Source organism: Aquarana catesbeiana, linkage group LG03, assembly GCF_042186555.1.
Source record: "Aquarana catesbeiana isolate 2022-GZ linkage group LG03, ASM4218655v1, whole genome shotgun sequence".
NCBI lineage: Eukaryota > Metazoa > Chordata > Amphibia > Anura > Ranidae > Aquarana > Aquarana catesbeiana.
Window position 1 is genome coordinate 259786164 of NC_133326.1, and position 24936 is coordinate 259811099.

General features: G+C 41.3%; 1 protein-coding gene across 2 annotated transcripts in view; it reads left to right on the forward strand.

Annotated features, from left to right (window-relative positions):
* OSBPL8 (oxysterol binding protein like 8) overlaps window positions 1-24936 on the forward strand; it is a 411605-nt gene that overhangs the window by 224047 nt on the left and 162622 nt on the right. For both annotated transcript variants that reach the window (XM_073620008.1, XM_073620009.1), the window contains exon 5: window positions 17949-18086. In XM_073620008.1, coding sequence (XP_073476109.1) covers window positions 17949-18086 — 138 coding nt within the window. The remainder of the gene's footprint in view (window positions 1-17948; window positions 18087-24936) is intronic.

Sequence of the window (24936 nt, forward strand, 5' to 3'; positions counted from 1 at the left end):
CATACCCGTACGTTACTTTGAATTTGCTGCCAAGTGCGCGCGCCTGCCGCGATCTCCGTGAGTCACGTCGCGGGTCCCGCAGACTCGATCGCCTCGGGGATGCCCGCGATCGCCTCACGGAGTGGATGAGCGGGGAGATGCCGTTGTAAACAGCATCTCCCTGTTCTGCCTAGTGACAGTGTCACTGGATCTCTGCTCCCTGTCATTGGGAGCAGAGATCAGTGTAGTTACACACACAGCCCATCCCCCCTAGAGTTAGCATCACTCCCCTAGGACATACTTAACCCCTCCCCACCCCCTAGTGGTTAACCCCTTCAGTGCCAGTGTCATTTACACAGGAATCAGTGCATTTTATAGCACTGATTGGCTGTATCCCAAAAATGTGTCAAAAATGTCCGATGTGTCCGCCATAATGTCGCAGTCCCGATAAAATTGCTGATTGCCGCCATTACTAGTAAAAAAAAAAATCATTAATAAAAATGCCATAAAACTATCCCCTATTTTGTAAACGCTATAACTTTTGCGCAAACCAATCAATAAACGCTTATTGCGATTTTTTTTAAAATTTTTTTCACCAAAAATATGTAGAATACGTATCGGCCTAAACTGAGGAAAAAAATGTTTTTTTATATATTTTTTGGGGATATTTATTATAGCAAAAAGTTAAAAATAATGTGATTTTTTTTTTTTTCCCCCAAAATTGCCGCTTTTGTTTATAGCGCAAAAAATAAAGATCACAGAGGTGATCAAATACCACCAAAAGAAAGACTGCGCAATTGTCAGTTAAAGCGACGCAGTGCCGAATCGCAAAAAGTGCTCTGGTCAGGAAGGGGGTAAATCCTTCCGGGCTGAAGTGGTTAAGTAGGATGTTTTGCAATTGAAAATTGTCCTCTATCCACTGCGCTGTCAGTCTAAGTATGCTCGTTGGACTGAGGTCTGAACTCCAAATGTCGGTAGTAAAACTGATTGCTACGATGTCGGTAATCATGAGCTCATGAACGTGTTTTCTAACACTGCAAAACAATTCAGGTAGACAGGTATCTGCAAAGTAGCGTCTGCTTGGTAGTGAGTAACGCGGCTCAATATGTTGCATGAGCCTACGGAATCCAACGTCCTCCACAACAGAGAATGGCTGGTCGTCTAATGCAGTAAATTCCATAATTTTATCTGTAATGGCACGAGCTTTGGGACTGTCGCTTGTAAATGTTTTAACCTTTTCAAAGATTGTGGCCACAGATGGTGTTAAGCCTGAGGCACTTTTTGAAAGTGGCGCTATTTTCTTATAATCTGCATGCTGAACTGGATGATGTGTTTTCAAGTGGTGTATCAAACCTGTTGTTGAAAAATGCCTTGGCACTGTACCCCCTCTTGAAATTTCTGCTGAGCAAAGACTACAGATTGCAAATTTGGGGTCTTTATCAGAAACTTTAAAATATTTCCACACTGCGGACATGGTCCACCTTTGCTGGTAGCGCAGAATAATAGCATAGAATTATTTTTTTATAGTGGGATTGAAATCTGAGGGGGGACAAAAGGATGAAATCAATTTAAAAGCTAAACCCCAGAAGGCGGCTTTAAAAAATAAATAACCAATCAATTTTTTTTTTTTTACGGTGCAGCTCTTGCCATGCAAGGTAGTTATGTCTGCACTGCAGTACATCTGACTTGTACCAAAAAGATAATTGAACTGATTTAAATTTGATTTGAAATGGAATGGATTGCTTGCAGTTTGCAATTGCATGCTATTTTATTTTTTTGAGCTATTCTGTAGTATACTATAAACTTGTGCTTGTCATTGAATTTGACACTTTGTCAGCGTAGTATACTAGTATTATAGTTATACTAAATAACTATATTATATTTATTGCATACTGTCATGTCATGTTTAAAAAATTCATACGCTTGCGGTCATGTGTAGTATAACTATACTCAATGACAACCACAAGTGCATACATTTTATAGCTACAGAATAGCTAAAAAAATAAATTGCATGCAATTGCAATCCATTCCATTCCATTTCAAATCATATTTAATCAGTTCAATTATATAAAATCTTTTTGCTACAAGTCAGATCTACTGCAATGCAGACAGACATAAATTTTAAATACTAGTATTGCATGGCAAGAGTGCTGGCTTGTTGTTTAACAAAGGCCAAGTATGTTATTTGACTGCTATAGACAGAAAGATCATCATTTCAGTTTCAGTACTATAATAAAATGAAATAATACTACTAGTTGGGTTGTTTCTGTCAGTTTAAATAAGGCAAAATGCTCACCGGCGAATAGTAGTAATGGTAGCCATGCAGGAGGGACAGTGCCCACTCTTGTACTTGAGTATGCTATGTGCAGCCCTCTATGAAGCCGTCTCTCAGATACCATCAGCGTCTCTCAGGTCCCAGCAGCGTCTCTCAAGCACAAGGAGTGTCAGCGGGGAAGGTGCCAGCGCCTCAGCAGGGAACGTGCTTTTGAGTGCGGCGTCTTAACCGCGAGGAGTGTGCACGCCGCCCACCGCTACTGAGCATGCGCGATTTTCAACGCCATTATCGGCAATAATTCTCTTTCGGCATTTTTTTCGAAAAGGGCATTTTCGAGCGATATGTTTCGGCGGCCGAGATTTCGGGGCATCCCAAATTTAGTCCCTTATCATCCCCTCCAAGAACTTGCATACTATTGATGTTAGGCTAACTGGTCTGTAATTCCCAGGGATGTATCTTGGCCCTTTTTTAAATATTGGAGCTACATTGGCTTTTCTCCAGTCAGTAGACTGTTCGTAAAAATTAGGAACAATGGTCTGGCAATTACCTGACGGAGTTCCTTAAGGGCCCTCAGGTGCAAGTCGGCTGGTCCTGGTGACTTATTATTGTTACGTTTTTTAAGTGTATTTCTAATTCTATCCTCTGTTAGCCATGCGGGTGCTTCCTGTGACGTTTCACAAGGATAAACATTGCAGTTTTGGTTACTGAAGCTCCCCGTTTCCCTTGTGAAGACTGAGGAGAAGAATCAATTCAATACCTTCTCCATCTCTCCATCCTTAGTAACCAGATTCCCTTCATAATTCTTTATGGGACCAATATGATCTGACCTCCCTTTCTTACTATATCTATACTTAAAGATTTTCCTAAAGAATTTTTTTTTCTCTCCTCCGCTATGTGCCTTTCGTGTTTTATCTTAGCCGCCCTGATTATTGCACCCCTTACATTTCTTGTTGAATTTTTTGTTGGAATGCTGATGATGATCCCTCAGCCTTCTATTTTTTTGAAGGCCTTCTGCTTTGCTTTTATATGCATTTTTAGGTTGAAGTTAAGCCACCCAGGACTTTTATTAGCTTTTTTACATTTATTTCCCACTGGAATGCAGTAACCGCTTCCTTGCGGGATCTCTCATGTGAGTCTAAACATGCTTAACCTCATCCCTTTTAGAATATATGACCCTCACTATGTACATGTTTTAAAAATACGTACAAAAATTGATAACATTGTTTCCATTTAGTAATAACTTGCTGTAAAACTTAGTGCTTTTCTGTTTCAGAAACTGGCATTTTGAACAGTCCTGCATAGACACCAATCCATAAAGTATAATGATCTGCAACTGTGGTTACACCAGGGATAGTGATGCACTGTCAGACTTTTGCAGGCTGGGTACCATATATAAAAAAAATGCTGATTCAATTGTATAGCATTATATTCACCATTGTAGGGATGCGAGGGAGAACATTATTAAACTTTATCTCCAAAACAACAGTTATCTTATGAGCTGATCACATAGCCGCATCTTTAACAGCTTCAGCCCTGGAAGATTTTATCCCCTTCCTGACCAGAGCACTTTTTGCGATTTGGCACTGTGTCGCTTTAACTGTCAATTGCGCGGACGTGCGACGTTGCACCCAAACAAAATTAACGTCCTTTTTTTTTCCCACAAATAGAGCTTTCTTTTGGTAGTATTTGATCACCTCTGTGGTTTTTATTTTTTGCGCTATAAACAAAAAAAGAGCGACAATTTTGAAAAAAATGCTATATTTTTTACTTTTTGCTATAATAAATATCCCCCAAAAATATATAAAAAAAGATTTTTTTCCTCAGTTTAGGCCGATATGTATTCTTCTATATATTTTTGATTAAAAAAAAATCACAATAAGCTTATATTGATTGGTTTGCGCAAAAGTTATAGGGTCCACAAAATAGGGGATAGTTTTATGGCATTTTTATTAATTTTTTTTTTTTTTTTTTACTAGTAATGTCGGCGATCTGCGATTTTTATTGGGACTGTGACATTATGGCAGACACGTCGGACAATTTTGACACATTTTTGGGACCATTGCCATTTTTACAGCGATCAGTGATATAAAAATTCATTGATTACTGTAAAAAATGTCACTGGCAGGGAAGGGGTTAACACTAGGGGACCATCAAGGGGTTAATTGTGTTCCCTAGTGTGTGTTCTAACTTGAGGGGGGAGTGGACTGTGTAGGGGAAGAGATAGATCGCTGTTCATACTCTGTATGAACAGACGATCTGTCACTTCTCCCCTCAGAGAACCGGAAACCGTGTGTTTACACACACAGTTCCTGGTTCTCCGTGTGCCCCGAGCGATCGCGGGAGCCCGGCAGTGATCACGATCGCCAGGCACTCGCATTGTCTCCGGGGGTGAGCAGGGGGCGCGCGCCCCCCCTAGTGGCTGCAGGGCGAAGCAACGTTACATAACGTTGTTTCGCCCAGCCATGCCATTCTGCCACAGTACAACTGCGGTGGCTGGTTGGCAAGTGGTTAAACAAAAAAAAGTACTTTCACTTTTTTTTTTTTCCATAAAAGTTGGGACGCTATGTAAAATCTACATAAAAACAGAATGCAATGAATTGCAAATCTCATAAACCCATATTTTATTCACAATAGAAAATAGAAAACCTATCAAATGTTCTGAGAAAATCTACCATTTTAAGAAAAAGTTAAGGTCATTTTGAAATTGTTGGAAGCTACACCTCTCATAGTTGGGACAGGGCAGCAAGAACCTTTAACGGCTGTTATATGCTACACCTTGCAATCATGGGCTTGAGATTCTCCTAGGACTATGCATTTCATCAAAAATGTTATCTTTATCAATTTTAAGATAATTTATGTTTACCTCTAACCCAAACAATGTATTCTATATCAATATATTCATCACTATAATTGTGGATCATGTTGAGATGTGTGTGTGTGTGTGTGTATATGTATGTATATATATAATAATCTAACATATTAAGATATCTATTGTTACCAATGTTACATCATTTACTATGAATCTTTGTATATGGACTTAGCTTCTAGGAGCTGTCAGCTTTTTTTCTTCTGCTGGTAAATCCTGGTAAATCCCTCGCAAAAAATCTTTTTTTTTTTTTTTTTTTTTTTTTCTGCTCCTTGAAGCCAAAGCTTGAAAAACGCTTCCAGCCTAAAATAGTGTGCATAGACACATAGAATAACACTATTTGCTTCTATGGGGAGAAAAAGAAAAAAAAACGGTTAAAGCAGCTGCTAGGAGCTTTAAAGTAAGCTAGTGTGCATGGAGCCTGAAAATATTTGGCACATCTTGAAACAAAAATAAGACGTTAGGATCCTATATCTGGCAACATTCCTCTTCCAAAACTCCAGGAACTGGATTGTTAAAAGGAGTGGGAATTCTACACCGCTCTAAACATGGCTCTGTCTCAACTTTTTTGAGACGTGTTAATGACATCAATTTAAAAATTTCCTTTTTTTAATTTTTTTTATTTTATTTATGGTACATTTGCTTAGGCTTAATGTTTGATATTTTTCCTTTTTTCTGTTGTGAATAAAATATGGGTTTATGAGATGCAGATCATTGCATTCTATTTTTCATGTTGATTTTACACAGCGTCATAACTTTTTTGGAATTGGGATTGCTTATACATCTGAAAGTGTTTTATTTTTCCAGCAGAGGGCAGCAGATGATATTAAACATGTTTTGAGATACTTTAACAAGATCAAGATGCAAAGCAAGGAGATGTTATATTTTATGATTTTAATTTTAACCATAATCGCCTTTCTTCCATTGTTTTAATTATTCTTGGAAACTTTACACTTTCCAAGTTTTTCTCATCTGTCAGTGAATGATTTTTGAACCAGTACAGTTGTGAGATTCCCTTTAGAAATGATCTGCAGTTTTCCTTTAGTGTCTCGAAATGTAATTTGATCGTCACAAAGAGGTTGTCTTATTTAGCAGAGATCATACCCACGTTACATTGCCATCATTTTTTTTTTTTTTTTTTTCATTTTAATAATTTTTATTTAAAGTTTTAGCAGAAAAATTCTAGCATCTGTTTAGTTACAAAGATCTTGCAATCAGTTCTACAAAATGTTGAGAATCAGAAAACAAGATAATATAGTAAAAAAACGTGTATTGTGGTTATTTATGTGCATTTGGAATACAACAGTTATTACATTGTTGGACCCGGTGTTCCCAGGTTCAGTTACTGAAAAGGGAAGTGGAGGTAAACAGAGAGGGAGGCGTAGGTTTTAGGGGTGGAAAGGGGGAGGGAGGAAAGAAAAGAGTACTACGTAGGGTTGCAGATTTGGTTTTGTTGTGATTAGGTTTTCCATTTTCAGACTGGAATACATTCAAGGTATGTCAGAGAGCAAAGTAGGAAGTGGGAGATTTTGTGGGCTTCTAGTCGAGACATGCAGTATTAAATATAAGAGATAAAAGGTTTGTGGATGTGGAAGGAAGGAATTGGTAGGGGAAGGCATGGCACAGGGAGTTCCCAGCTTCCTTTATGAGTTCCTCATAGAGCCGTCACACTTTCCTCAGAGAGTGCCTGGTGGCCGTTCTTAATCCGAGTCCCATATCTTGAGAAATTTGTCATTTGTATTTAGTGAGGGTTGGGCGTTTGAAATGTAATAAAGCTAGCCAAAGGACTTAGATGATCTATGTGTCAAATTTATTTAAATATATGAGGACCTTAGTCCAGAAAGACTTCACATCCATAGAGATGGGCCGAACACAATGCCCCCCCCATTTTGGTTTGTGCCAGTACTCTCAAACATTGCAAAAGTTAGGACCTGAACGACAAACCCCATTAAAGTGTATGGGACTCAAAAAAAACCCCAGAAAAATCAAAAAGTCCCCATTTTAAAGGCTTATATGCAAGTTATTGGCCATAAAAAGGGCATAGGGGCCTAGCTACTGCCCTGGGGGACACATGTACCAATGCAAAAAAGATTTTTAAAGGAGCAGTGATTTTAATTATGTTTAAAGTGAAACAATAAAATTAAAAATTCCTTTAAATACAGTGCCTGGGGGTTCCCCCTAGTCTGCCTGTAAAGTGGCGCATCTGTGTATAGAACCTGCTGCAGCAAAACTGACATTTTTATAAAGAAAAAAAAAAATGAGAAATTTGCCTGCTATACTCTACAGCTGGTAGCATGCTGCTGGCAGACCTGTTGCAAGCACCTGTGACACCCTTTTCTACACCATCATCCCTATCAGTGGAGGCTGCTGAGGTCATAAGATATAGTGAGGGTAGAAATGAAAGGTGAGGAGAAGAATTATGTCCCTTGTGTGTGGCTTTCAGGTGCTTTGCCAACAGGCTGAGTGGTGGGAGGTTAAGTGCCTGGTCAAGTATGTAGTATTCAAATGGCTGGTGTTTTTTGCCACACTTGATCTGCTTGCGGCAGAGATTGCAAATTGCAACAGTGTGATCGGCTGCACATGTGCCCAAAAAGGCCCAGACAGCTGAGCTGTGGGAAATGGGCAGGGAGATAACCGCTCCACAATCTGATGGAATAGGGTGGCTGCTCTCTACTCTACCAGCTGACCTCATTGGCACACATCCTGCACCCATCAATTATGTTTGCATGGCATCCCCGCCAGGTCCGGGCCACATACTAAACCCTTTGGCCGCTTGTGGCCCTTGGGCTGGATACCCCTAATGTAGTGCAAGAGCCTGCCTGATTGGATACAGTGAATGGATAGATAGGTGGGTCTTCCTATTCCATAGTTTTCATAAATTGAAAGGAAATTGTACAATCGGCCTTTATACACCTAAAATGAACTAGTCATGCCTTCAGTGCAAATTGTTAATGGCAACCCAAAAGCAGGAAGGAAAAACTATTTTTTTTTTTCTGTGCCAAATGCAAAATATCCCATGAACTACTTTGCTGTGTGTAGTTCTACCCATTGAAAACCTAAAGCCGCGTTTTGCACATGGGTTTAGGCACAACGCATTTGAGCATTTATGAGATTCCCTTGGCCAGAATACTAATTGGAATGAATGAATGCTCAAGCAGTAAATGCGTCCAGCCTTTAGATGCGTTTACACGTGAAGGCCTTTTTTTTTTTTTTTTTTTTTTAACTTTTCAGCTCCTCTCCTGAACACCCTGGTGGTGCATTTTTTTTTTTTCTGCCTGTAAATACACCTGTAAACGCCTATATGTGCATGGACACATAGGCTAACATAGAGGTACGTTTAGAGGCATAGAAAAAAATTGCCACACACCTGTAAAAGTAACTTTTTTAAGGCCTGTGTGCACGAGGCCTTAGAATTTAGCTATAGCTTTGCTTTACTGTATTGGTGCACACTCTAACTGAATGTCATCTGCCACAGTGGGAATAAATTCATGTATAGAAAAAGTTTTAAGGTGACCATTAAATGGTGTACAGAAATACATATTGCGATTGGCCCCATGACATAACAAATATTGTATGTATTCTCCTAATGACACTTCAATTGTACAGCTCCTGTTTAATATAATACCTTGTGACAAGAACTACAAAGATAATGCTCGAGGGATAAAACTCTTCCACCAGACTAAAAATAGGTCTGTGTCTGCTGGTTTGGCTCCGTTTAATTACCAGCTATGTGCACCAGGTGTGCAAAGGGTTTTCTTGCACAGAAACAATGGCATAACCTTAACCCCTTCATGACCAGAGTCAAAATAAACCCTAATGACACACACACACACACCTCCACCCAAAAGGGAAGTTCCACTTTAACCCCTTCAGCCCCGGAAGATTTTACCCCCTTCCTGACCAGAGCACTTTTTGCGATTCTGCACTGCGTCGCTTTAACTGACAATTGCACGGTCGTGCGACATTGCACCCAAACAAAATTGACACCCTTTTTTTCCCCACAAATAGAGCTTTCTTTTGGTGGTATTTGATCACCTCTGCGGTTTTTATCTTTTGCACTATAAACAAAAAAAGAGCGACAATTTAAAAAAGCAGTATTTTTTACTTTTTGCTATAATAAATATCCCCCAAAAATATATAAAAAATCTATTTTTTCCCTCAGTTTAGGCTGATATATATTCTTGTACATATTTTTGGTTAAAAAAAAATTGCAATAAGCATATATTGAATGGTTTGCGCAAAAGTTATAGCATCTACAAAATAGGGGATAGTTTTATGACATTTTTATTATTAATTTTTTTTTTTTTTTTATAGTAGTAATGACGGCAATCTGCGATGATTTTTTTTTATCGGGACTGTGACATTATGGCGATCAGTGCTATAAAAATGCACAGATTACTGTGTAAATGACACTGGCAGTGAAGGGGTTAACCACTAGGGGGCAATGAAGGGGTTACGTGTGTCCTAGGGAGTGATTCTAACTGGGGGGGGGGGCTACTAGTCACATGACAGCGATCACTGCTCCTGATGACAGGGAGCATTGATCTCTGTCATGACACAAGCCAGAACAAGGAAATAACTTGTTTGTACTTCCCCGCCCTGAGGCTCCGTGACACGATCGCCGGGAGACCGGCGGACATCGAGTCTGCTGGTCCCTTGGGCACAGTCACGCTGTACACGGCGGGCTCCTGCTAGCCCCGCCTTAAAGGGGACGTACAGGCACGCCCATTTGCCCACCGCTGCCATTGTGCCGACGTATATCGTCGTGCAGCGGTCAGCATGTGGTTAAGTCCTCCTCTGCCGCATTTGGCATGTTATTTTTTTGGGGGGGGGGTACCTAGTTTTGACAGGAACCCCTGCTCCCACTTCCTCTTGAATAAGAGTGGGAGTTCCCCTCCCCCCCCTCCCCACAGTCTTGTGGGACCATGCAGAAAGTGCAGCGTGGCTCACATATCCACAGTGGGCTGCAGTCTGTTAGGAACCCAGCAGTTAGGGGACCCAAAGGCTAGTTGGAACTAGTATGGGTGAGGACAGCTCTGGATCCCTGGACAGGTAAATGTCCTTTTATTAAAAGTCAGCAGCTACAGGATTTATAGCCGCAGACTTATGATTTATTTATTTATTTTTTACAGACTGCGCCGCCTCTGTTAAGAATACTTTCAGAAATAGAGGTGTTAATAGTTCATTTACTTTTCAATTTGTTAATTGATAAAAAATAGAAGAAAAATCCAAATCAAAACTATATTTGTTGGGACCACCCTTTGCCTTCAAACCAGCTTCAATGCTCTTAGGTAAACTTGCACACAGTTTTTGAAGGAACTCAACCGGTAGGTTGTTCCAAACATCTGGGCAAACTAACCACAGATCTTCTGTGGATGCAGGCTGCCTCAAATCCTTCTGTCTCTTCATGTAATCCCAGACAGACTTGATATCGAGATAAGGGCTCTGTGGGAGCTAAACCATCACTTCCATGTTTCCTTGCTCTTCTTTACACTGAAGATAGTGCTTAACCCAGTGGTTCTCAACCTTACTAGTGCCGTGACCCCTTGATAAAATTTCTCAAGTTGGGGGACCCCTAACAGTAAAATTTTCGTAGCGTGGGTTGTCAGCACCCAAGGCAAGACAAGTAATTTGCATCTCTAACCCACGGACATTTAGCGCTCCCTGAGTCCCTTCCACTCGTACAGTATTAAAACCCCTTATGGTACATTTTAGGATTTACCACTCTCTTTGTTCTCCTTTATTTCCCTTTTATCTCTCTCTATCCTAACTTCTTGTTTTTTTCTCCCATCCCTCTCTCTAGCCGTCTTTCTTGTTCTCTAATGCCGTGTACACACGGTCGGACTTTCCGGCAGGAAAAGTCTGACTGAATCTTTTCATCGGACATTCCGATCGTGTGTGGGCCTCATCTGGCTTTTTTTTTTGAAAATTCTGATGGACCTAGAAATAGAACATGTTTTAAAGCTTTCCAACGGAATCAATCCCTTTCGGGAAAACCCCTCGTCTGTATGCTGTTCCGACAGACCAAAAACAACGCATGCTCTGAAGCAAGTACGAGACGGCAGCTATTGGCTACTCGCTATTGAACTTCCTTTTTCTAGTCCCGTCGTACGTGTTGTACGTCACCGCGTTCTAGACGGTCGGACTTTGGTGTGATCATGTGTAGGCAAGACAGTTTCAGCGGAACTCCGTCAAAACTCCGTCGGAAAAACCTTCAGAGTTTATTCCAACAGAAAAACCGGTTGTGGGTACGTGGCATTACTCTTTCTCTCCCTTTTCCTTTGTTCCTCCCCCTCTTTTCCCTCTCCCTTCCATGTATTCTCTATTTTTATTCCTTCTCTAAGTCCTTGCTGGGGGGGTGAGGGGAATGGGATGAGTGATAATGCTGGGGGGAGTTCTGATCATCCAACTTAGGTGCCCTTGATCAAGGTCATCTGCTGATCTGAGAACTGTAGTGGGGACTTTTAATGACAACTATAATGACAGGTAGTGTTACACGCTGTGTCTCCGGATTCACTGCGTCTCCGACTTTGTGGTGTCTTGTAGCAGTGACACCTATGCCGAAATCAGGAGGTAGGGTCTCCTCCAGCCCCTCCCACTTCACATTTCTCACCAGTCAGCTGACCTCTAGTCTCTGTCCCCCAGCAATGCCGTGAACTGAATGGGCAGCTGCGAAGAGACTAAGTGGGTGGCCGCAGGCACCAGGAACAGCCCTGCTGGGTGGCCACAGGCTCCAGGGACAGCCCTGATGGGCAGCCACAGGCTTCAGGGACAGCCCTGCTGGGAGAGCAGTGCAGGCTCCAGGAACGGTAGCTATTTGGTGACTTCTGATTCGGTGACCCCTGGCAAATCATCATTCGACCCCCGAGGGGGTCCCGACCCCCAGGTTGAGAACCACTGGCTTAACCGGTTCAATACCGGGCATTTTCACCCCCTTCCTTCCCAGACCAATTTTTAGTTTTCAGCGCTGTTGCATTTTAAACGGCAATTGCGCGGTCGTGTGACGTTGTAACCAAACAAAATTGAAGTCCTTTTTTTCCCCACAAATAGAGCTTTCTTTTGGTGGTATTTGATCACCTCTGCGGTTTTTATTTTTTGCGCTGTAAACAAAAGAAGAGCGACAATTTTGAAAAAAACACAATATTTTTTACTTTTTGCTATAATAAATATCCCAATTTTTAAAAAAAACAAACAAATTTTTTCCTCATTTTCGGCCGATACGTATTCTTCTACATATTTTTGGTAAAAAAAATCTCAATAAGCGTATATTGATTGGTTTGTGCAAAAGTTATAGCGTCTACAAAATACAGGATAGATTTATGGCATTAAAAAAAAAAAATTATTTATTTATTTTTTTTACTAGTAATAGTGGCGATCGCGATATTTTTTCGTGACTGCGACATTATGGCGGACACATCGGATACTTTTGACACATTTTTGGGACCATTCACATTTATACAGCGATCAATGCTATAAAATTGCATTGATTACTGTGTAAATGTGACAGGCAGTGAAGGGGTTAACACTAGGGGGACACAAGGGGTTAAATGTGTTTCCTAGGGAATGCTTCTAACTGTAGGGGGCGGGGACGTACAAGGGGAGGAGACCGATCAGTGTTCCGCTGTACTGGGAACACAGATCGGTCTCCTCTCACCTGACAGGACGTGGATCTGTGTGTTTACACACACAGATCCACGGTCCGGCCTGGTTAGCGGGCAATCGCGGGTGCCCGGCGGACATCGCGGCCGCCGGGCACAGGCACCGGGTCCCGAGCAACGCGGCGGGTGCACGCACACCCCCTAGATGGCCGGGAACCCGAGGCCGTCATATGACGTCCACCCAGGATGGGAGATCCCATCTGTGGATGTCATATGTATATACGCGGGTAGGGAAGTGGTTAATGACATTGGCTGTATGTTTGGGGTTGATGTCCTGCTGCATAATAAATGTGGGGCCAATTACACGCCTCTCTGATGTTATGGCATGAGGCATAAGTATCTGCCTGTATTTCTCAGCATTGTGGACACCATTGATCCTGACCAAATCTCCAACTCCATTTGCAGAAATGCAGCCCCAAGCTTGCAAGGAACCTCCACCATGCTTCACTGTTGCCTGCAGACACACATTATTGTGTACTGCTCTCCCGTCCTTCATCAGTGCCCTGGTTACAGTAAAGCCCCCCGTGCCTATTAGTGATGCCAGTCACTGCTGCCTTTCAGTTTCCATCAGTACCACCTATCAGTGCCCACCAGTGCTGACATATTAGACTGCACTGATGTGGTGGCACTAATATGCCAGCACTGGTGGGCACTGATGAGGTGGCACTATCAATGAAGCCTCATCAGTGCCCATCAGTGAAGGAAAAAAGTAATTCTTTACAAAATTTACTGACAGAAACTAAGAATTTTTTTTTTCAAAGTTTTTTCAATGTTTTTTTTTTTTTTTTTAAGTAAGCAATAAAAAAACCCTGCAGTGATTAAATACCACCAAAAGAAAGCTCTATTTGTGTGAAGAACATGATAAAAAAATTAATTTGGGTACAGTGTTGCATGGCCAGGTAATTGTCATTCAAAGTGCAACAATGCTGAAAGCTGAAAATTGGCCTGGGCAAGAAGGGGGTGAAAGTGCCCTGTAGGAAAGTGGTTAATCTCAGTATAAATACAGCTGTTCTGTGAAGGCCTCAGAGGTTTGTTGGAGAACCTTGGTGAACAAACAACATCATGAAGGCAAATGAACACACCAGCTAGGTATAGGTCAGGGATAAAGTTGTGGAGAAGTTTAAAGCAGGGTTAGGTTTTAAAACAAATATCCCAAGCTTTGAACATCTCACAGAGTACTGTTCAATTCATCATCTGAAAATGGAAAGAGTATGGCACAACTGCAAACCTACCAAGACATGGCCATCCACCTAAACTGACAGGCCAGGCAAGAAGAGAAATAATCAGAGAAGCAGCCATGAGGCCCATGAGAACTCTGGAGGAGCTGCAGAAATCCACAGCTCCGGTGGGAGAATCTGTCCACAGGACAACTATTAGTCATGCACGCTACAAATCTGGCCTTTATGGAAGAGTAGCAAGAAGTAAGCCAACTGTTGAAAGAAAGCCATAAGAAGTCCCGTTTGCAGTTTGCGAGAAGCCATGTGGGGGAAGAGGCTCTGGTCAGATGAGGCCAAAAAGCAAAACGCTATGTGTGGCAGAAAACTAACACTGAACACACCATCCCCACTGTGAAACATGGTTGTGGCAGCATCATGTTGTGGTGATGCTTTTCTTTGGCAGGGACAGGGAAGCTGGTCAGAGTTGATGGGAAAATGGATGGAGCCAAATACAGGGCAATCTTAGAAGAAAACTTGTTAGAGTCTGCAAAAGACTTGAGACTGGAGTGGAGTTTCACTTTCCAGCAGGAAAACTACTCTAATGCAAAATACAGCCAGAGCTACAATGGAATGGATTAGATCAAAGCATATTCATGTGTTAGAATGGCCCAGTCAAAGTCCGGACTTAAATCCAATTGAGAATATGTGTCAAGACTTGAAAATTGCTGTTCACAGACGCTCTCCATTCAATCTGACAGAGCTTGAGCTATTTTTCAAAGAAGAATGGGCAAACATTTGACTCTCTCTAGATGTGCAAAGCTGGTAGGGACATACCCAAACAGCATTGCAGCCGTAATTGCAGCGAAAGGTGGTTCTACAAGGAATTGACTCAGGGAGATGGGGGCTGAATACAAATGCACGCCCCACTTTTCAGATATTTATTTGTAAAAAATTTTGAAAATCATTTTCCTTCCTTTTCACAATTATGTGCCACCTTGTGTTGATCTATCGCAAGTCCCAATAACATAAAGGTATTTTTTGGTTGTGACATGACAAAATGTCAAAAATTTCAAGGGGTGTGAATACTTTTTCAAGGCACTATAAAACTGAGGTCTCTTAGATGTCTTATTTAAAAATAAATTATAACCAAAGTTTTAGTCCCGATATAGTGTTCTAAACTGTCTCAGGGCCTGTTCCAAATGTGCCAGGACACGGCTTATTTCCTTTATATATACATGCGATCTGTTGTAGGATTATAGAAATTGTGCCTACCTGCAGCTTTTGCTCCTAAAGACCAAAACACAATACAGATTGTAAATATGCTTAAGCACTTCCATAATTACATAGATGTACACAAATGGGTTGTAAAAATTGCCTCTAATCGGCCCGAACAAATGAAACGCAGCAACTCAGCATGGCTTTCTATTTAAATCTGGGACATGTGTGCATTAGGCAAACAAATGTATTTATCCATCCATTAGTTTCATGCTTTTTGATACCCCCACCGGAAACTCATTTCAGCACGTGACTTCGGCTTATGCATTTCTTATATTCTGCATGGCTGTGTAATAGTACTGTAGATTTCTTTACTTCTGTATTTTAAACATAAAGCGAAACTCCACCCAAAGCTGGGAAGTTCTGTTTTAAGACATCCTTCCTCCCATCCTCTGCCTAACTTGACATGAAATTTTAGAGGGGGTGGAGCTGGTACTCGGTTTTTGACTAGGCAGTCCGAGGGGAAGTTCTTCTTCCCCCATCTCTTCCAGTCATCCTCTGGGACACATCACAGGTTCCAGAAGACCGTGAGACCATTCACAAAGAGCAGTGGGCAGCCGGCTGTGAAACCGAAAGCCGCACAGCCGGCTGCCCACAGTTAGGGTGCCAGGAACCCAGAAGCTAGTGAAGAACTAGCCTGGGTGAGGACAGGATCCTTGGACTGGTAAGTGTCCATTTATTAAAAATATTTTCACTATTTCGTACTAAGGTCTTATACCTCAACATGCCTCCCTGCTGTTGCATTTACAGGCACCAAAAGCTTCTTTTAAACTAGTTTTTCTTTGTTGCCTGTGACAGCTGTTAGGCTGGGTTCGCACTGTTGCGGGTGCTGGACAGCGTGTAAATGGCAGCCAACACGCACAACTCTTTTGCAGATGGGCGGACCTGCCATTTATTTTTAATGGCACCCCCTCACATCTGAAAGCACAGGGCGTTTCTAGGTGCAGGAAATCGCATGGTGCTTTCCCTGTGGCTGGGTCTTTAAAAAGGCGCAGGGACTTTTTTTCTGTGTTAACTGCATGTACTGCAGCCCGTTCAAATGAATGGAATGTTGTGCCTGCGCAAATGTGAGCTACAGCAAACAAATAGGTGTGAATCTAGCATTATCCCTCTTTGCTGTGTCTGTGCTTCTAGTCAGCAGGGCCTTGTTCACACAGGCAGAAGGGGGCAGTAAAAATAGGCAGATGGTCCTGCCTTGACCACCCAGTTCCAAACAGACATGGCAGATGCTATGGTGAGTATAATGCTTAGCGTCACAGGGCTGATAAATTTAAAGCCAAGCTCCAGGAATTCAGCCACTTTCTAAAATGAGCCAGATTCTATAGGTTCGATTTAAGAAGGTACATACATCTTGTGAACTTATCTCTCTAAATTCCAATTTTCATTTTACTGAGCGCCCATAAGTACAGCCTTCGCTTCACTTCCACTGCTGGACCATCTGGTCTCTGCTGCTGCAATTGCAGGTTTGTGTGCAGTCGATCTGCCCACAGCTCTGTTCCTCTTGCCCATTCTCAGAGTGCTGTGCATTATGTGAACCCACTCACAAAATACAAAGTCTTCTGTGAATGGACAGCTGAGGGAAGGGGTGGGCAGAGCTACTGCTGTGTGAAGATACAGTTCTCCTGTCAGAGGATTTCAGGGTTCAGAAAGCAGCTGTATCTCTGTGAATAGCTTTTCAGAGAGGCGGTATGGACTAAGCCTGGGTTCACACTAATGTAAATTCACAGCGGGTTTGATGCATTTAGGAAAACACAGATTCACAGGTCATGTGAAAAGCATAGTATTCCATGGCTTTGGTTCACATATATGCATTGCGAATTTGGTGCAAGAAAAAAAGGGTGCTGTGCGTGTTGACAGCGAGTGCAATGCAAATTCCTATGGTGCAGTGGGAATTTTATCTTCATAGGCTTCAATTGAACTTGCAGTAAAATCACAGCACACAGTTCACATCTCTGAAAATTGTTCACTGTCTGCCTCCTGAAATTTGCGGTAAATTCGCACCTGTCCGCCTCAAAACTCGAGGCAAATTCGCACCTAACACAGGACAAAAAAAACAACGGATCCAATTCACAGTACATTGCATCACAGTAGTGTGAAAGAAATAAGAGAATAGTCAATAAGGCGCTCTTATTGGATAGGGGAATGACAGTTGAGAAGGGGCTTAGTCAGGGAAGTTGGACCCCTAGTAATAAAGTAAATTCAGGTTCTGGGAATTGCATATTGGTGCGTTGTCTTGCTTATAAAGGTAATAACGGGCATCTTCCAACAGCTAATCTAAGACAGGTCTATAAGAATCGCTGTCACTTACCCCGATAAGGACAAGCTAGGTGTCTGTGAAAATGCCTGATACTCCCTCACCTTTCCAGTGATCCCCTGCTCTTATTTCTCCTCCTCCGCTGGTACAAAATTCCCACTTTTTCAGGTTTGGGAGAACATGTGACCTCATATGTTTCTGTGCTTGGGTTTATCAGCCAATTGATAGACCTGAGCACAGTCACATGACAAAGGGAGTGATGTCACCTTTCCCTAGTCTTGGGTGCCAGCAGACAATTGGTATTTCGGTGCCAACTGTTATGGAGGAAGGAAAGGTTCTCTTGAAAAAAAAAATAAAGATAGATTGCAAATAATCTTACATTTTATCATGTAATGCATTCCTTTTAGGTATAATTTTAGATGTTCCTATACAGTCCAGTCTACAAAAGAGAAGTAAGCTTTGTAATGTGTTTATTTTGTTCCAGCTGTCATCACAAGCAGTGATGATTCTCCAGTGATCCCACCGGCAAAGATGAGCCATCGTCAGGGTAAAGATGCATACCTTTCTCCTACCAAAGACTTAGTCCAAGCTACGCTGAGCCCAGGAATTATTCACAGTCATGGTAAGAAGTTATATTTGAAATCCAGTTCATATTCTTGTGTCCTTAAACAAAAAAAAGTTTTCTTTCTACGTTCTGCACTGCCAGGCTTAGCGTTTGTTGCTTTTTGCCACGTGTGACCTTGTACTGTGTTTACTTTTAGATGATGTTTTATTTTTAGGCTCTTTATTGTTGCTGGTACAGGATATAGCAGATGTAATTTGCACTGATGCCAAGAAGTGTGGTGGAGCATGGTACCAGAGTCCTTTGAAGGATAATAAGTGTTCTTTTTTAAACACCACTGGAATTTTTGGAGTATATTAAACTGCAAAGGCGTTTTTAAATGTTGAATGGATTTTAGCTGCTGTCTTAAAAATAAGAATTTTTTTTTTTTGGTCTTGAAAGAAAAGAAGAGAAGAAGAAAGAGAAATGATTGATAAATTATGTATAGCTTAAAACATCCACTGTCCTGTATTTTTTCTTCTTTTTTGTTGTTATTTTTTTACTTGGTGAAGCAAGTGGGGAAATCCGGTTCCTCACAGGGGCAAGTGCCACCTGTGGGGGACTGCTAACAGACAATTAGATTGATCAGTTATAGGGGGGAGAGGCTAACATCCTACGATGAACTTAAGGCCCCTTTCACACATGCGGACCCTTAGTCCATTTTTCATCCATCCATCCATTGAAAGATGAAAAATAAATATCAATACATCTCTATGGAAGAACGGATTTAAACGGATGATCATACATTTACATTAGTTTACATCAGCGTTCATCAACATCCGTTTTTTTTAAACAGATTGAAGCTTTATTTTTGTTCCGTTAAAAAAAAAAAAAAAAAAAAAAAAGGATGTAAATGAACAAATGGTCTGTTTTTGTATCCTTTTTTGCATTGGTAGTGGATGTAAAGACTGAAGGTAAACTTCAGTTTTTTCTTTGAAAAAAATGTGACTGAACTGATGAAATTAATGGTCCGCATGTGTGAAAGGGGCCTTAAATTTTTTTCCCACTTCTCAGTCAAGTTTTTAAAAACCCCTACTATACAGTATGTTGGGTATGTGTTTACCATTTACCGTATATACTCGAGTATAAGTCGAGATTTTCAGCCCTTTTTTTGGGCCGAAAGTGCTCCCCTTGACTTTATACTCGAGTCACCGCTGTCTGCCTACATGATCAGCGTGTCATGCAGGCAAACAGCGGCCAGCCTGTGCTATTACTATTTGGCGGCCAATTACTGTTCAAAAGCCGCGCCTCCACCTCGTCTGTGATAGGCAGAAAACTCCATTTCCCAGCAATCAGTGTACAGCCTAGGATGAGAGAATGTCCGTGATAGACTGACCGCTGGGAAATTGAGTTTTCTGCCTATCACGGACGAGGAGGAGGCGCGGCTATTGAACAGTGAATGGCCGCCGAATAGTAATAGCACACGCTGATCGGTGCAGAGCGGCCCACGGAGGCATGCACAGGACACAGGTAGGATGGACACATACACAGGACACATACACAGGACACATACACATGCACACATACACATACACATACACATACACATACACATGCACACATACACATACACATGCACACATACACATGCACACATACACATACACACATACACATACACACGCACACATACACATGCACACATACACATGCACACATACACATGCACACATACACATGCACACATACACATGCACACATACACAGGACACATACACAGGACACATACACAGGACACATACACATGCACACATACACAGGACACATACACAGGACACATACACAGGACACATACACAGGACACATGCACACATACACAGGACACATGCACACATACACAGGACACATGCACACATACACAGGACACATGCACACATACACAGGACACATGCACACATACACAGGACACATGCACACATGCACAGGACACATGCACACATGCACAGGACACATGCACACATGCACAGGACACATGCACACATACACAGGACACATGCACACATGCACATATACACAGGACACATGCACATACACACAGGACACATGTACACATGGACACATATACACATGGACACATATGCACAGGACACATATGCACAGGACGCACATGCACAGGACACATATACGCACATGCACAGGACACATATACGCACATGCACAGGACACATATACGCACATGCACAGGACACATATACGCACATGCACAGGACACATATACACACATGCACAGGACACATATACACATATGCACAGGACACATATACGCACATGCACAGGGCACAGGGAGGTATATAGCTGCAGATGGGCATTGTTGACCCTCTTTTTCCACTTACAGTAGCTGCTGCATTTCTCACCCTCGTTTTATACTCTGGACGACTTATACTCAAGCATATACGGTACCCAGTATACCTACTGATAATTAAAATAAATCTTACTTTTCTAGTTTTTTTGTAGTAGTAGGTTTATACACCAAACTCTAAAGACAGCTTCAAATTGTTTAGAATAGCTACCCTGTTTCCCCCAAAATAAGACCTAGCGTGATTGTCGGTGATGGCTGCAATATAAGCCCTACCCCCCAAATAAGCCCTAAAGTCCTTGTAGGTCTTGTTTTCAGGGTAGGACTTATTTTCGGGGAAACAGGGTAGGGCTTATTTGGGGGGTAGGGCTTATATTGCAGCCATCACTGACAATCACGCTAGGTCTTATTTTCGGGGAAACAATGTAGAAATGTGCAATTAGAGGTACAAATGTAGAGGTGTTTTTTTAAATAAGTGCAATAACACCCAATGGGGTTGATTTACTAAAACTGGAGAGTGCAAAATCTGGTGCAGTTGTGCATGGTAGCCAATCAGCTTCTAACTTCATCTTGTTCAATTAAGCTTTGACAAACAAAAACCTGGAAGCTGCACCTCTTTTTGCACTCTCCAGTTTTAGCAAATCAACCCCAGTGTACCACTCCAGCATTGAGATCTATAAAGCTGAAAGGGGGAAAAAATGCTTGTTTGAGGTGGGGCTGCCCCCACACTGCAAGGAATAAATGCTTAAGGGACAGTCTACTGCTGGAGCATGGGGGAGTAAATAAGAGTGCCGGTTGCCAGGGGAGTGGAGTATCAAGTAAGGATAAGTGCTTTTCACAGACCCTAGACATAAAAAGTAATTTAATTCTTGCAGTGCAGGGGCAGCCCCACTGCAAGGGGACATTTTGTCCTCCTGAGAGATGGCCTTTAACTCTTTGTTTTAAGCCCTGTGCCCACGGAATGTCGGGAGACAACGGGCGGTTCAAAAATTCGTATTGAGTCTACGTTTCTATGTCGGTCTGTCAGACGTGCATGCCGGAAAGCCAGCAGCCGTCCGACACCCGATCTGCATGCTCAGCCAATGGCAGAGAGCGCTGATCAGAGTGTCCACCTGTCAGAACACAACAGCTGAGTGGGGGAGATAATTGGACCAACCTCGTGTGGTTGGTACAGCAGCTCCAACCGAAGCTGTAGTGTGTACCCAACTGTAGGACAAGCAATGTGTACATCTAGTTTACAACTGATAGTGAGATTTGCCAGCACAACACAGATAGTTAATTATGGTAAACATAACTCTCCTGCCCCCTCCTTTCCTCCTTTAACATTATATAGATGGGGAAAATTAAGTAGAATTTGTATACAAGTAGAAAATGTAAGTTGCAATTTAAAATATATATATATATATATATATATATATATATATATATATATATATATATATATATATATAAAATAAAATTTATTTATTTATTTTTCCTGCAATGTAAATTGGAACGTGTCACAAATAAAAAGTAGGTGTTTGGCTGGAAAAGTGGTGTTTTGAAGCAAATGTGAAAAGGTAAGATGAACCTCTGGCTGTTGTTTTTTGTCATCTGGTTCATGCTGTGGAAATTAATCCTTGCTTCACTGAAGTGCCAGTGTTCATCTAAAATGTTGCAGTTGTCACAGCAGCAACAGTTGGAGTAACACCTACCAATGGGGAAACTTGTTTATGAGACAGCTGTCATAGGTGCAGTTTTCCCTGACTTTGACGAGATTTCATCTCACTTTTTATGTCTGTGAAATATGAAACAGAAAGTTAAAGTGGTTGTAAACCCCCCTGAGACATTTTTACATATAGGTAAGCCTATATTAAGGGTTATCTATATGTACTGAAAATACCTCCTAAACGTGCAGCGTTTAGGAGATCTTTACCTTGTAGTGCGTCAATGAGGTCATCGGCACATGCTCAGTGAAGAAATGGCCCTCCATGCCATTTCTTCCCCAGCGTGTGCCGTGACTGGTGACTCCCGTGCGCATGCGCAGGAGTGACACCACGTGGCTCCAGTCGCAGAGATGGAGTCTGCATCCCCGAAGCAAGAGGGGTGAAGTTGGATGCTTCCACCAGCGGGGACATCACGGTCTTCGTTTGCAGGTAAGTGCCACATAATGGGCTAGGATACGATGCATCCTAGCCCATTTTGCTTTTACTTTGCAGGGGAATAAAGAGGAAGTAAAAGCCATCAGGGTTTACTTCCTCTTTAAGGGAAATCTTTCCAACCCAAATGCAGATCCTGTCAGAAGTCCTATTCTGTACTCACACTTTCCAAACCCACAAAAACCTTAAGTTTATGGTGGAAATCTTTAAATTCCTTTTGAAATGTGATCAGAAAAGGAAATGTTTTTTCCACCGCACCTACCCTTGTCTTAGTGAATTCATTTTTGTGAAGCTGGTTGCTATATCTAGCATCTAATAAGTTGTATATGTGGCTTATTATTCTGGTAATGGTTTACAGTTTTGACAACACAGAAAATAGACTTCTGGTGCCACTCATGGCTTGGAGACTCAAACTGATTGTATGATGGGCCTTATGGTGGCCAAACACTAGACGAAAAATCGTTGGAAAAGCTGTCATTTGGACAGTTTGTTCGTTTATCGTCTAGTTAATGGGCACAAATCGGTTGTGACGTTTTTGAGCCGAAAAATCGAAGGAAAAGTTTGGAGAACTTCGGCCAAATGGACGATAAAATTGAAAGGTTAATGTGTTTCTCGCCCCAACAGTTTGCACTGTGCTTATGTGACAAAACAAACAAAAAATTGATCAAGTTATGTTAGTTGAACGATTTATCGATCAAATTTCGGTCATTAAATGATGGCAAAATCGTTTGCTCTCAGGACTATGTGTTTTTCCAAAACTCATTTGAATGATTTTTCGACAGGTGTATGGCTAGCATTAGAGACAATGCCTTATTTTACAATTCTGGTGTAAATTACTCCCCACCCACTGAATTTGAAAGCATTTTCCTATAACCATTCGTGTTGCACCATATTCATCTTCTCACAAGGTGTTACAGATGTGGTGCATGGATATTTTTTTGTCCTGATTGGATTACTGACTAAATTTACCCCCAACAAGTCTACCTTTCCCACCACAATAGCATACAGGGAACACTGGGAGACCTAATTCATCGTAGATACTTCATTGGAGGGTTTAAGCACTCACTTTGGATACATGTTTTTGTTTGATGTTCTAGAACACATCTTTGTAGACACAAAGTGGTCACGGGTAGGTACTATGCAATTAAAGAGCTTTTACATGATTCATAGTGCAGCTACCTACTATAAATGTCTACCAATTTTAAATATTAAAGTTAGAGAAAGTAAGCTGTTTCTTATGGTACCAGTGCGTCTCCTTATTTTTATTACTGTTGATTTTTAAATACCAACATCTTGCGCAAAGCAGTCCAAGTGAGGAAATACAGCTGTTATAACAGCGATACTAAAACTGTTGTGCAGACATTGTAAATTTGGTTGGGACTGTTGTGAATAGTTATGAAAAACCCCAGAATGACTATGTACATTAATGAAATGAGTCCTGAACAAGCAAAAGTAAAGCTTCACTTCCACAAGAAGAATGCACTATGATAAATAAAGTGTTTATTCTTACAGAATCAGGCTTTAGCATGCAAATATGAATTTTGAAAGATATCTCAAATATTTTATTGTTGCTTGAATCATGCATTTTTTGCATTTGTAATTTTAGGCTTATTTCTGCATCCCATATGATGTTTGCATGCCTATCTTCATGACTTCTATAGAGCTGTTTTCTTCATTTTTCAGTTAAAGTGGATCAGTTGTCATGCTAGACCCTCCTGCCTTGCTCAGATCATGCTGTGAATTTTTTTTTAAAATATATCAAGCTCCTAAATTATCCTTATCTGCAGAACTTTCTACTCTAAAGCTGGCTACACACTATACAATTTGTATCCAATTTTCTTGTACAATTTTCCTTTAGATTAACCAAAACCATATAATATGAGGTCAAACCTAAACATTTTCAAATTGTATGTAATCAAGCAGGTCCTTGCACTATATAGTTGAAGGTAAATCTAAAGGAAGAGTTGAACAACAGAAATTGCATAATGTGTATCCAGCTTAAGATCACATGACAGCTAGTCACCTGACAGTGCCTAGGCATTTGCTTATTTGATCTCTGTTAAAAGGCAGTCTGATCTCTTATGCTCCCATTCAGGAGAAGGCTCAATACCATGCGATTCTTTAGCCAAGGTAGATATTTCATGCCTTTTCTTATGTTTTATGTCTTTTTTGGGGTGGGTGGTTGGGTGACTTATATGGCAACAGGTCTACTTGGAAATTATAAAAGGGCTACAGATAAATTCTAAAATGTATTTTCTAATAGATTTTCCCAGAATACGCTTGATTTACCATTAACCTCTCTCCCCCTTATCAGCTTACATCCAGTCTGTTAGGCAAGACCTTTCTAAAGTGCCTCAACTCAATGCGGAAATACACTGCATCTGACCACCACAAACCAAAAATCCTTTTTGATTCATTTTTTTTTAATTCTTTATTT